At 29.5% G+C, this 14,243-nt stretch overlaps 1 protein-coding gene across 1 annotated transcript; it reads right to left on the bottom strand.

The window, feature by feature from the left end:
* Positions 1 to 5,517: 5,517 nt before the first annotated feature.
* LOC113871692 (cell number regulator 9-like) lies at positions 5,518 to 6,571 on the bottom strand. The gene is made up of 4 exons (XM_027508791.1): positions 6,499 to 6,571; positions 6,013 to 6,084; positions 5,721 to 5,930; positions 5,518 to 5,573 (listed from the first exon to the last, which is right to left on the bottom strand). The coding sequence occupies exons 1-4, from the start codon at positions 6,569 to 6,571 to the stop codon at positions 5,518 to 5,520; spliced, it is 411 nt and encodes a 136-aa protein (XP_027364592.1).
* Between the last annotated feature and the right edge of the window lie 7,672 nt (positions 6,572 to 14,243).

The following is a 14,243-nucleotide window of genomic DNA, read 5'->3' as shown; positions in this document are numbered from 1 at the left end:
GATAGATTTTAGTACAACGTATATGTCTTATAATTAAATTGTAGAAAATAAAATTTTTGCTTGCTCGTAAAATAATTATAATTCATTAAATATATATTTTTAATTTAATTTTATTGATATCTAAATATTATATTAAATATTTGACTAATCTAAATTGAGTTGAATATAAATATTAAATGTAAAGATTAAAAAAAAATAGAATACTTGATTCATTTAAGTCAATCTATTGTAAATAGCAAGTTTTAACATGTAAGAGAAAAAAATCAAAATAAATTTGAACTAGCAAAAATAGTATCGAGTTTGATAAAGCCCAATTTTTTAAACTTTGTATAAAATTTTACGGGCTTAATGCATATTGAGTTTGATTGGATCAAGGTTAGAAGATCCTAATTCAATTTGGGCTCAAAATTTAGAATCTAAACCCTAAATTTGATATTGGAGCGGCTTATCTGAGTAAATTCATTTTAATGACTCTAATTAAATGTTATAAACTCTCAAAATTTTATTTTATTTTTTTAATAGGCAAAACAAATCTTATTAAAAAGAGTTTAAGGGGAACTCAAAACCCATATACACAAAAAATTACTTACTCAGAGAAATAAAAAGCAAAAATATACTTATGCAAAATTAAGACAGATACAATTTCGTGAGTTCAAATACCAATCAGCTAACATAATAGCTTCTCCCTTACTAACAAGTGATAACCATTTCCAGGATCTCAGAATAATAGAATCTAGGACTTCCCTCTCATCCAAAACACCATTGGAAAATATAATTATATTTCTATGCAACCACAAAGACCACACTGTACTTACCCAAATAATTAATAAGTATATTCCTTCTCTTTTACTACAACCAACACCAACCCAAGAAAGCAAGTGAGTCGATAAATTTGAAGGCAAAACCAGTGAGAATCCAAGCCAACGCGCAGTAAAGTACCAGATTTGAGATGAAACTGAGTACGTTAAAAATAAATGAGTTGGAAGTTCCTCCAAACCATGACAGAAACAACAAGTTATATCATCAATTTGAATACCACGATCAATCAGTAAACATTTACAAGGAAATGCATTCAACAACAATTGCTAAGAAAAAACCAGACACTTAAGAGGGACTTTCCCTCTCCATAGCCTTTGCAAGGCATCTGCCGTACACTGATCTACACTATTAGGACCATCAAAAAGTTCAAATAGTCATATATACACAGATTGCACTGAATAACAACCTGAAGAATCTGCCCTCCATACCCATTTATCTTCTTGTAGTAACTTAATAGAAACTCCATCCACAAGCTCCAACAAAAGATTAAAGCTCGAGATCTCATGTTGAAAGAGTCCTCTTCGCCAACTAACATTCCAAACCCATCTAGTGCCATCATGAAAACCATTCTCCAATACACGTGATTCAGCATTTCTCGCTACTGCAAATTATCGCGGAAATGTTTCACACAATCGCACCCCTCCTACCCACTTATCTCTCCAAAAAAGAGTGTGTAAACCTACACCCACACTTCTATCAAACTTCTCATTCAGCCATGAATTCCCTTGATGAATAACCTCCAGCAAATCACGCCACCACACAGAACATCTGTTGTGAACTGATGAACGCTAAAGAGAAGAAGCTAATCTTTCATATCTAGATTCCAACACCCGCACCCACAACTAGAACAGTTAACACCTCGCCACAACCATTTACCAAGAAGCGCCCAATTAAACCACTGCACATTCTTAATGCCCATGCCACCATTCTTCCGCGGTCTACATACAGTTTTCCATTTCACCCAGGAGATTTTAGATCCATCCTTAACACCCTTCCATAAAAAATTCCGTTGGATAGTGATAATTTCCTTTATTACCGACTTCGGCACCTTAAAAAAGGATAACGAGTGCAATGGCATAGAATTAAGAATGACATTAATCAAAGTCACCCTACCTCCAATCGATAAATACCTATGCTTCCATGACGCTAACCGCTTTTTAAGAGCCTTTAACATACCCTTCCATGCACTAGGCTTTCTCGGGTTAACACCTAACTGTAACCCGAGATACTTTAATGGGAAACTACTAATTTTACAATGTAGAAACTCCGCAGCCAAGTTTTCAAAGTTATCACCAGTGTTAATCCCCAATACAAAATATTTATGGAAGTTAATTTTCATACCTGACATTAATTCAAAGCTACACAATACTGCTTTCAAAGTCCACAAATTCTGCACCGAAGCCTCTCCCATAATCAATGTGTCATCCGCAAACTGCAGCAAAGAAATATCTGGTCCCCCTTCCCCAATCGTCACACCAGAGAACAACCCACAAGTCACTGCCTTTCGCATAAGAACTCCTAACCCTTCCGCTGCCACAAGAAAAAGAAAAGAGGTAAGAGGATCCCCCTGTTTTAGGCCCCACTCAATATGAACCTCCAATGTAGGACAACCATTAATCAAAGCTGATAGGCTTCCCCCACACACACAAGCTTCCATCCAACTGACCCATTTGTCTGAAAATCCAAAGTTACGTAACATAAACAAAAGATATCCCCACTCTATCGAATCATACGCCTTCTCATAATCAAGCTTTAACACAAAACACCTCTTATTATACCTCCGCACATAATCAACTGCTTCATTAGCCACAAGTAAACTATCTAACATGTTCCTTCCCGGGATAAAGGCTGATTGTTCTTCTAAAATTATTGAATCCAAAACTCCTTTCAACCTATTTGCCAAAAGCTTGAAAACAATCTTATAAAGACAACCTAATAATGAGATAGGCCGAAAATCAGATAGCTGTTATGGGCAAGACACTTTTGGCACAAGTGCTACAAAATAAAATAATAAAGACCTAGGTAGCTTCCTATTTCTACAAAATTCAGTAAGCATACCCATCACTTCTTCCTTGATCACTCCCCAAAACCTCTTAAGGAACACAAAATTGAAACCATCAGGCCCCAGACTTTTATCACCCTCACACTCCAAAATCATCTTTCCCACTTCCTCCTTCGAAAAAGCATTAACAAGCTCCTCATTCTGTAGAACAGAGACTCTTGGTAAATTATTAATATCAATAGTAGGTCGAAGCCAACTTCTACTACTAAAATGAGCCGCAAAATAGGACACCACACCTGTTTTAATCTCATTAACCGCTTCGACACATCTCTCTCCAATTTGGAGCGCATGTATATTATTTCATCGCCGCCTCCCATTAACACATAAATGAAAGAACTTTGTATTTAAATCACCCTCTTTCCCCCATTTCACCTGAGCTTTTTGGGCTATGAGACTCTCTCTATTCTTCCTAGCCTTCCAAATATCACCCACCAATATTTGTTGACGCTTCTTCTCCACATTGAAAAGTTCTATCACAGAATTTTTATCATCAATCAAGCTCAACTCAGTTGTCAAATCAGAGATCACCTTATCAACATTTCCAAATACCTCAATATTCCATTTTTTTCAATGCAATCTTAACATTCCTTAACCTCTAGCTAGCACCTCCACAACTTCTTTATGAGTCAGCCAACAATTATTAAATCGAAACGGCTTCAGACCCCAGTTAACCACTTTGTGCTTAAGAATAATAGGACAATGATCAGACACATCTCTGCTCAGAACCTGAATAAAACCATCTCCCCAGTAATCAAGCCAGGAACTAGAAACAAGGACTCTCCAGCCTGCTCATCATAAAAGCATCCCCTTTTATCCATGTAAATTTTTTACCCACAAGTGGAAGATCCACAAGTTCCATTTCCTGAATGAAAGAATTGAAGCCCTCCATTTCAGAGATACCATAGTCTGCCTGACAACCCTTCCTCTCTGTCACTTGTCTCACAGCATTGAAGTCACCCAATATACACCACATAAATTTGCCAAGACCCCTTCTTGTCATGAGCAAATCATCCCATAACTTTCTCTTCTCACTTAGTCTACACGATGCATAGACATTCACCACAACACATAGGTTTTCAGTAGCCAATGCCTGCAAGCAAACACCCAGGAATTCAGTACCAGAAAAGGAGAAAAGTATTTTACATTTGGAAGTATCCCAAAGTGAAAGCATACCCCCACTTCTGCCAATGGAAGGCAAGGCACACCAATCAAAATTCACAGAACCCCACAAATGCGTACATAAATTACTATTACATATTTCAAGTTTTGTTTCCTGAATCGCCAAAAACTCCAGACCTTCAGAGCGAACAATCTCACACACCTTCTTTTGTTTTACTGCACTCCCCAACCCTCTACAATTAAATGAGCCAATCTTCATTTAGTATCAAAGCGAACCCCATATTCTTTCGCAATCGTTCTATCACGTACCTCCATCTCAATCAATTTCTCTCGAACCTGCTCATCATTCCCATGTACAACCAAACCAACCTTCTTGCCAATGTCTAGTAACTTCGATGCCATTACCTCATCATCACAATTTGTAGCAACCATTCACTTCTCCACCTCCACTGAAGGATTGGAAGGATGCGAGTTGTGGGAGCTCTTGGAAGCATTAGCTGAGATTTCATCAGTTAGCAATACCTGTCCTCTAAGTTGCGATGACATTGACGCTTCTTTATTATGATTCTTAGGGTTTTTTTGAGAAAGTTCTATGGAAACTGCGCTCTTATGTCAATTTGAGGGGCGGACATGTCAATTTTAAATAAATTAAACATTAATAATTATACAAAAATTAGTTTAAGATTATAGGTATTTTTATAAGAGATGATTTTATTTAAATTTAAAATATTTATAATATACTAAAATATATTAACTCTTTATATAGAAAAAGAAATTATATAAGAAACTCAAATATAAGATCTTATCTGAGAAAATCATACATGTATATCTTAAATTAACTTCTCATTGGTTATATAGATATGAAATTAATGACATTAGTTTATTTCTTTTAAAAAGATAATTGTACATTAAATTAAAGAAATGCAATAAGTATAAATTGCATTTAAAATCATATAAAATTTTATGTATTTAATCCAACTCATTAGCAATTTAATTTGTAATTAAATTAATACAAGTTAATGTGCAATAAACAATTTCTTACTGATATTAGTATTTCAGGCTTGTTTTATTAATGCACTTTAGTTATTAGTTACCTGTATAGCATATCAGTTGAATCACACTTTTTAAATAAATCAAATATATAAAATAAGAGTAGTAATGTACAGACCAAACAGCCAAAATTTTACAAATTATTAGATAAAAGTTTCACTTACTCGTCAAAGATTATTCAATACAATAATTGCCATAACATTCCAGCAAAATTTTTGATAAAGGTATTCAGGATACCTTACATTTTTCTTAATATAAATTTGTTTAACACTGCTAATTTAAGATCAATTGAAACAATTGGAAGAGCAAACGCTAGGAAATTTATGATAATATTCATCATCTCAATTCAAATATATCTCATAAAGTTCATGAGCAAGGACAACACTTTCAACAGAGTTGCAGGAAGAAAAACAGAGACCAGTATGATAACACGATTTTGTTGTTAATTCTGGGTCGAGGCAGATGGATCATCTAATCATAGAAGGAGGCATTGGAGGAGGAGCATTTGATGGCCCAATCCAACCTGCAAATATTTTTGTGCAATATCGTTAGAATCTGGATTTTATTATTCTATTTTTGTACAAAAGATATAAACAAAATATGAAGGAGTCGTCATGCAACTTTTCTTGTGAAAAATGTGATAAAATATAAAGATGTAGGGTATATATACCTTTGGAAGGGTGAAAGCCTCTTGCTTTAAGCTCGGCATGTTCTTGGCATAAGCCACAAACATCGCAGCAGCAATGAACACAGCAATCACAACAAGGTTCTGCTGGTAACCCAAACTTTGCCCTCAGTTTCTCTCTGTAAAGGCACGAGTAGAGCCAGTGACACGCAACCAACATGAGTAACCCATAGGCACACCCTTGTCCAACGCAAGCTGTTCAAACCCATCAAAGATATTAGCTATCACATATCAAACTAAATTAGTATCAATATTTTCTTTTATTCATCGATCTTACAGCTACGCCCTTCATCCACAACTTCTGCGATTTGGCCAAAGGTGATGCACGGTAGACAGCAAGTTATCAAACCTGCATTATTAATTACCTTTAATTATTTCCATAAGTTTAGAGATATACAATTCAACCATCAATTAATGCCTTACACTATTCAAATCTTTTTTGTTAGCATGGGAAAGAATGTAAGATGCTTCTAAACTTACCATTACAACTACTCTTTCATCATTCAATAATTTATTTATATACATTATAACTAACATAATATATATTTATAGAATACATGAACATAATTAAATACTATTTAATTTTTTTTCATTATTATTGTTATCATTCAATTTTTTTATAAATCTTTTAACAATCCTCTTTTTACTTAAAAAAAGGGTTATATATACATATAAAATCTTAAAAACATGAGAAATATCAATAAATTTTATTTAGTAATTAGGATGGTTTATAGACATAAAACTTTATATAAACAGATCGTACAAGTTTTAGGGTCGACTCCGCAGGCACAGAATGGAGCAGACCATTTGGGTGGGGAAGAAGGACCACTGAACATGTTTCAGTTTCAGATATGAAGATAGTTGAAACGGGTGAAGCGGAACACTCTTAAATATGTTAAGCACAAGTACATATGTTTTATTGGAATATAATAACGTATGTTATCACTTTTTTAAATATAATATAGTTAACAGAATTAATTACTTTAATATAATTTAAATATTAAAAATTATAATAATGAATATGTTTTTTAATATGTAAAAAATATAATAAAAATAGTAATTTTTATTAAAATTATAATATTAAAAATATCAATTTATTAAGTTATATTAAATTTTATAATTTTTTATTACATGTTTTTTTATTTATATTAGATGAAACAAAAATAAATTTAGTTTTTCTTTTCAAAAACAAATATTTCAAAACTGTGCACTTTTGTGCAAGGGAGAGAGGGGGAGGGACTGTGCAATTTTATAAGGTTATGTTAGGTTTAGGCCTTATCTTTTTCGTACAAGCATGTGGAGCTTATTCATTCATAGTTTCTGTGGATATTTAGACTATTTTTTTTTCTTTCTAAAACTAGTAATTATTTCTCTTGGAAATTGATAGAAAATTCAAAGGATTGGTGTTCTTGTACATGAAAAATTAGAATTTGAGCAGTTCTATTCTATTTGTATTCACATAAGTGTATAAAAAAATCAATGCTAAAAAAATTTATTTTAAAGAAAAATAATAATAATAAAAAAGGTAAAAAATTACAAAATTATACATGTGATCATGTTAAAAATTGTACAAGATCATAAATTATATATGCAATCATGTTAAAATTTGTACAAGATTGTGCTAAAATTGTTCACATAATTTTTAAATTAAACATAATCGTTTGAATTAATAAAAGTAACATATCTCTTTGGAGATCATATTAAATTTGAGTTAAATATTTACTAATCGTTTGCAAACATTAGTAAATATTCTCACTTTTTTTTTTACTTTTCTTTAATGTTACCGCACCCTGTACCTTTTAGAGTTAAATCAAACTTATTAAAAGAATTTTTTTATTATTATAAAATTTTGTTAAATTTATATTATGATAAATTACATAAACACTAGTTTGCTGCATGATGACAGTAGCAGTTCATTTATTCCTAAAGAATTCATTTAGTAACAGAATAGCATGTATAGACATTAATTAGTAACAGAATAGCATGTATAGACATTAATTTAGTTCATTCAAATCACAACTATGTAACTATGTAAACTGCATTAAATTAATTGAAGTGAATACATTTATTAATTATTAATCGCTTAGTTCTAATATGGATGCCTTCTTTAACAACATCAAAAGAGAAAAATACTGAATATGAGAGTAAGCTGCCCAAGTATCATCTAAATTAATTTATCATACATCAAATTGTTAAAAGATAATTTGTTGTATAATAATATTTTAAAAAATAGAATATTTTTTGAACTAATAAATATATTAATTTAGTTTATTATTTTAATTATACCTAAATCATCATTGATATATATATATATATATATATATATATAATGATAAATTTATACAAATTATAAGAAATTAAAGGATTATAATTATGTTCTATTGATAAAAAAAAATTAATGATAGAAATAACAATATCTAAACTTTACAAATCGTGATAATCACTTAAAAGTTTAGGGTCCTAAAGTTTAGGAAAAAATAACTAATATCACATGACGAGGGTTTCTGCAAGCAGCAACGCAGACAAAATTAAAGACGACAATGTTGTGACATGTTTTGGAAGGATTGTACAAAATTAAAAACACATGGAGAAGAAAATTAATTTTGGAATTTTTAGAAGTTTTACGTTATCAAAATAATTTCACACGTCATCATCTTCTATAAAGATGTTATGCATCGACCTTTGGTAGATGAAACCAACCTCTAAAGGTCCTACGATGATGTTTGGTAAAATAAGAACAATATTGGATTTTCAAGAATCCAAAATAGGGAGAAGGACTGTGTGACTTTGGCAGAACAAAAATAACAAAATTGTATTACCCTGACTTGCTTTTTAGCTTGATGGAAAACATTGTTTTTATGGCTAAAATACCACCAAAGAAACTATAGGACAGTGATTTTACGATGAAACCTTTAATGATATCATTTAGAGACAAGGTTATAGGAGTCAAAATTTCACTCTCACCATGAGCAAAGATGAATTTACCAGAGCAAAAACTTGTCTATGTAAAATTAGAAAAGGTAATAGACTAAAGCCAAAGGTACATGATGATGATGAATTGTTTTATGAATTATGCTAGTTATAGGAAGATGCCTTAGTAATTAAATTGTTAGTTTAATCTGTAGGGTTCAATGTAATGAAGGATGCATATGGCTTGTGAAAGCTTATTGGAGACTTTGACATCATAGATGTGCCCAATAGATTTTAGATGATAATCAATTAATGATTTTGGATGATCTTTAATCACTACCTCATTGTTACGAACTGGTTTTTGAAGTTTGTTTTTTTGTTTGCCAAAATCACTTGTACATTGGCATAGATTCATGCATAGATTCATTTTTTGGGTCTAAATTTGAATTGATTTTCAAAGTTCATTTTCCTATTCATCAAAATCATTCGTGTTGACAATAATACGTTGAATGTGGAACGGGGAAAATTTGCTAGGATTTTTGTGGAGTTGGATTTGGCCCAACTTGTGGTGGAAAAAGTTTGGTTCAAGGGTCACTAGTTAATGCAAGGGATTGCATTGCCTCCATTGTCGCACCAAAGGTAGCGGATGAAACGGTTGATGGAATGATACAACAAAGGGCAAACATGAAAATTAAAATGATTGCAAATAATAAATATAATAATGATAATGAAAAAATCATGGAGAGAGATAATTATGCTATTGTAATGGTTGCAAAAAATAAGGATGATGATGATGCACATAGAGTGGCTTGTGACTAATGGATACTCAGGTGATTTAAGGGTTCTTGTTTAAGAAAATAATTAGTTCATCCTTATGATCACTCATATTAATTTTCATTTTATTAACATTAAATTTGATAATAGACAAAGAATGACATTGCACTTTTGTTTATGTCAGCACTACGACAACCGAAAGAGAAGAGATGTGGATAACTTTAAAGGGTATTCATATCAATTCTTCTAGTCCATGGAGGTGCAATTGAAGAGACGTGGACAACCTTAAGAGACGTAGCATGAGCAAAAAAGTGAGTTTTATTCATATAATAAGACTTTGGTGTCTAGTACCAGACTTAATGAGTGTGGCCTAACCAATATTTTTTTATTAAGTTTCGTATTCACTTGACATATGAATCATAATAGTTAACAAGTTCTTTCAAGAAGATTAGGTAGAGATGTGACAAATTTACTTTAGTTAAGAAGCTTTTCAAAAGCCTTTGCAGAAATATTTACTCTTTTGCACTCAAATTATAGTTCCCTCTTGTTAAGGTGTAGTGGCCTTCCATAAGTACTTGGACTCCAACCTTTACACTTTCAAGTAACTTGGATAGTTTACAAAGACTACATTTCAGTTATTTCTAAGGTTTGGAAAGAAGGTGAGGGATATCCCTTCTTATCGCTTCAAAGGTTTAGAGATTATTCTATCATATTCAACGATGAGACTTTTGGTAATATTACTCAGAACAAGAAAAACATTAAAGTTAGAATTAGAAGGATTCAAAGGTGGTTAGAGAGGGTTGACTCAACTTACTTTACTAATCTCAAAAGACAATTAAAATATGAGTACAACAAAATTCTTTTACGGGATGAACTTTTATAGTGTCAAAAGTCCAAAAAAAATTGAATTAAGTTTGAAGGACCGTAACACCCTATTTTTTTTATGTCTAAACTATGATTAGAAGGAGAAGGAATAAAATTCATTGTCTCACTCTACCTAATGACATATGGTGTTTTGATGATTCTATTTTGAATGAAGAAGCTCATAGGTTTTTTGTGAATCTTTTTTACTATCGGTCTAATGTCATAGATGTACCATTTCATTTAGATAATATCCAACAATCACACATGGTGACACTCTTAACTTGGAGTAGCCTATAACGAAAGACTAGGTTTTCATGGCTTTCTATGATATGAACCTTACAAGGCTCCTAAGCCTGATGAGATTCAAGCAATCTTTTGCAAACAACACTGACATGAAGTGAGTAGCGATATAAACAAACTAGTTAGTGATGCTTTTGAGAAAGACATTTTTGATAGCAAGCTCTTTGAGACTCTTATATCTCTCATTCCAAAAGTGGATTGTCCTAGCAATTTTAAAGAATTCTGACTTATTAGCCTTTGCAATGTCATTTATAAAATCATTACAAAAGTACTTGTTAATAGATTAAGACCTATTCTTAATAACTTTATTGAGCCTTTTCAAAGTAGTTTCTTTCGAGGTCAGGATACTATGGACAACTTAATTATTTTGCAAAAAATTCTTTATATGATACAAAAGTCCAATAGGAGAAAAAAAGAATGTTACTTTTAAATTAGACCTAGAAAAGACTTATGATAATATTAATTGGGGGATTCTTAAGACGTACTCTTCTAAACTTTGAGTTTCCAAATAAAATAGTGACTTTTATCATGTACTATGTTACTACCCTATCCGTGATTACAGTTTTTTTGATGCCCTCAACCTCAGGGACTTACTCAGTTTCCCATTATAGATAGTTGTCGGATAACTCCTACTTCATGAATACAACATATGTGGTCACAGGATGAGTCAGGAAGAGAGCGTGTGACTTGTGGTGCACCCACACTTACTGTTGGTGTCACCACCACCCTCTCTTCCCTAAGGTATTTCTATCACCCCTATCTTCCACACTTCCAGTGTATCGCTGAACCATTTATAGCTTTCCAACATATTCAAACACAATCACAATCAACATCAATATACCATTCACGTACATTTCCAACCATTCAATTATTTCGCATCAAGTGATGGCATGCTAACACATAGTTTCACCCACAATCTCAATCACATTACAATATTCACTTTCACACATGGCACGTAGGCCCATATTCAATTACATCACACCCAACATCCAATTTTTATAGAAACCCTACCATAGTCAAGTCATTCCATCACGCACATGAACAATGTTCAATCAAGAATCTTATATCAAAACACGCCTATTCCTACATTCTATCTTACATTAATTATCAATATAAACATATTAAAGACACAAGGAGACAGGATAAAGTCCCTTTACCTCAAATTGAAGACCCAAACACAAAATCAATGATAAACGTGCTCCCCAAACAGATTTTTATCCTAAACACATTGAAAACTCCATGAGAAACTGAGAAATCAAGAAGAGGGACGAAAAATCAAAATCTTAACTGTTGGAACTTACCTCCAAACGCCCCAACCTCAACCACAACTTTCAATCTTGCTCACAATTAGGGATGGAAACAAGCCAAACCGCCTGACAAGAGCCTGCAGCCTGGCCTGATTTAGGCTTGACTTGACCTAGTTTTTTTAATAAACAAACGTGACTTAGGCTTTTTTTAAGGTCTGTTTAAGTAAACAAATCAGGGCTGAGTTGTTTTCAAAACCTGTTAAGTCTGACAGACCGATATATATATATATAATTTAAAAATATAGTTGTCAAAATATATTTAAATAATAAAGTTATTTAATAATAAATTTTTAATTTTGTTATATTAAATTAATATATTATGTTATAATTCTTTTTATTTATAATTATAATAAATATAAATTATATTCTATTAAAAATTAAAAATATTTATACACAATTACACTTTTTAAATAATAAACTTATTTAATAATAAATTATCATATTTGTTATATTTAAATAAGTTAAAGAGTGGTTAAATCTTTGAACAGGAACAAGATGCAATCAAAACTGAACGAAATAAAATTAAAAAGTAAAATAATAATATTATATTAATATATTTTTATATTCTTAATTTTATTATTATTACTATTTAATTATTATATTAATATATTATGTTTAATTATTTTTCTTTATAATAAATAAAAATTCTTTAAATATGAATTATATTTTATTTGAAACTAAAATTTATTAAAAAATGATAGAAAAATAAAATAAAAAATTTTATATACAATATATATATATATATATATATATAATAAGACTATATAGTAAATAATATAAATAATATAATTTTAAATAAATTATATATAATAATATATACTTTTTATAACTTAATATGTATTTTATTTTTATTAGTATAAATTTTTTGAGTAAAGTATCTATAAAATTTTTTTACATACCAGATACACAACACACAACAATATACCTAAATATAAATGTCAAATTTTAAATAATTTTTCACGAATTTGACATAGATTTTAAAAAAAATATAGTTGTTAATATACATTTAAAATTCAATAATTAATAAATATTTACAAAAAAATATAAATAAAAAATTAAATTATTAATTAATTTATCAATTTATAATATATATATATATATATATATTTTAATATATTGTATCAGTAATATTTTTTATATTATATTAATGTTATAGTGTAATTAATTTTACATATATTTGTTAATTTAAAATAAAATTGAAGAAAATAAAATTAAATATTTTGAAATTATTTTTTTAATTTAATAGTTATTATTATTGTCATTATATATATATATATATATATATATATATATATATATATAAAGTTTTAGTGCATATTTTTTTATTAAGATAAAAGTTTAGAAATATAAGTTATTTTAATATAAATATAAATTTATACTAATATGTTATTTTTCTGCATCTTTGAATTTTATAATATAAATATTTTTTATCTATAATTTTTACAATAACTATTTTATTTAAATATAATAATTTTCTTTTAACGGATTCAACAAATTTTGTTAGTATTATTTTTTGTTATCAATTTTATGTGTTTACTGTGATTTTATTTATTAAATAGAAGATGTCTTTACATAAACAAAATATAATTATCATAAAAAATAAATAAAATATTTAATATTTTAATTATAGTTATTAACATATATTTGAAATTCAATAATTCAAAAATATTTACATAAATAAAAAATTAAATTATTAAATAATTTATCAATTTATATTTTATATATAGGTATATATTTTAATTTATTGTATTAGTAAAAAAAATTTATATTATATTAATTTTATAGTATTATTAGTTTTACATGTATTTGTTAATTTAAAATAATAAATTAATGAAATAATTAAAATTAAATATTTTATAATTATTTTATTTTTTTTAATTCAATAGTTATTATTATTGTCATTATATATATATATATTACATTGAATTTAAATTTATTTATTTTTTAAAATATAATATTTTTCTTTCAGTTGATTCAATAAATTGTGTAAATGTTATTTTTTGTGATCAATTTTATGTGTTTATTATGACTTTATTTATTAAATATAAGATGTCTTTAAACAAATAAAATATGATCATAAAAAAAACTAAAATCTTTTCTTTAGCATGAGTGCTAAGCTGGCAGACGGAGTGTCAGCTCAACACACCTACGTGGCGCCACGTAGTATGTCACATCATTTAGAGTTTTTATTATATAAAATTATATATTTATAAATAGAAACCTAAGCATATTTTATATAATTATAAAAAAGTCCTTTTAAGTTTTTTCTTTCTTTTCCGCGGCTCCCCACCCCCACTCCTTCCTCCTCCCTACTCCCACCCCGTCTCTCATTCAAATTCTAAAAATGCATGAT

The sequence above is a fragment of the Abrus precatorius genome, unplaced genomic scaffold (genome assembly GCF_003935025.1).
Source record: "Abrus precatorius isolate BTA unplaced genomic scaffold, Abrus_2018 Scaffold7, whole genome shotgun sequence".
In the NCBI taxonomy this organism is placed as follows: Eukaryota; Viridiplantae; Streptophyta; class Magnoliopsida; order Fabales; family Fabaceae; genus Abrus; species Abrus precatorius.
This window is presented reverse-complemented; position numbering and strand designations above follow the sequence as displayed.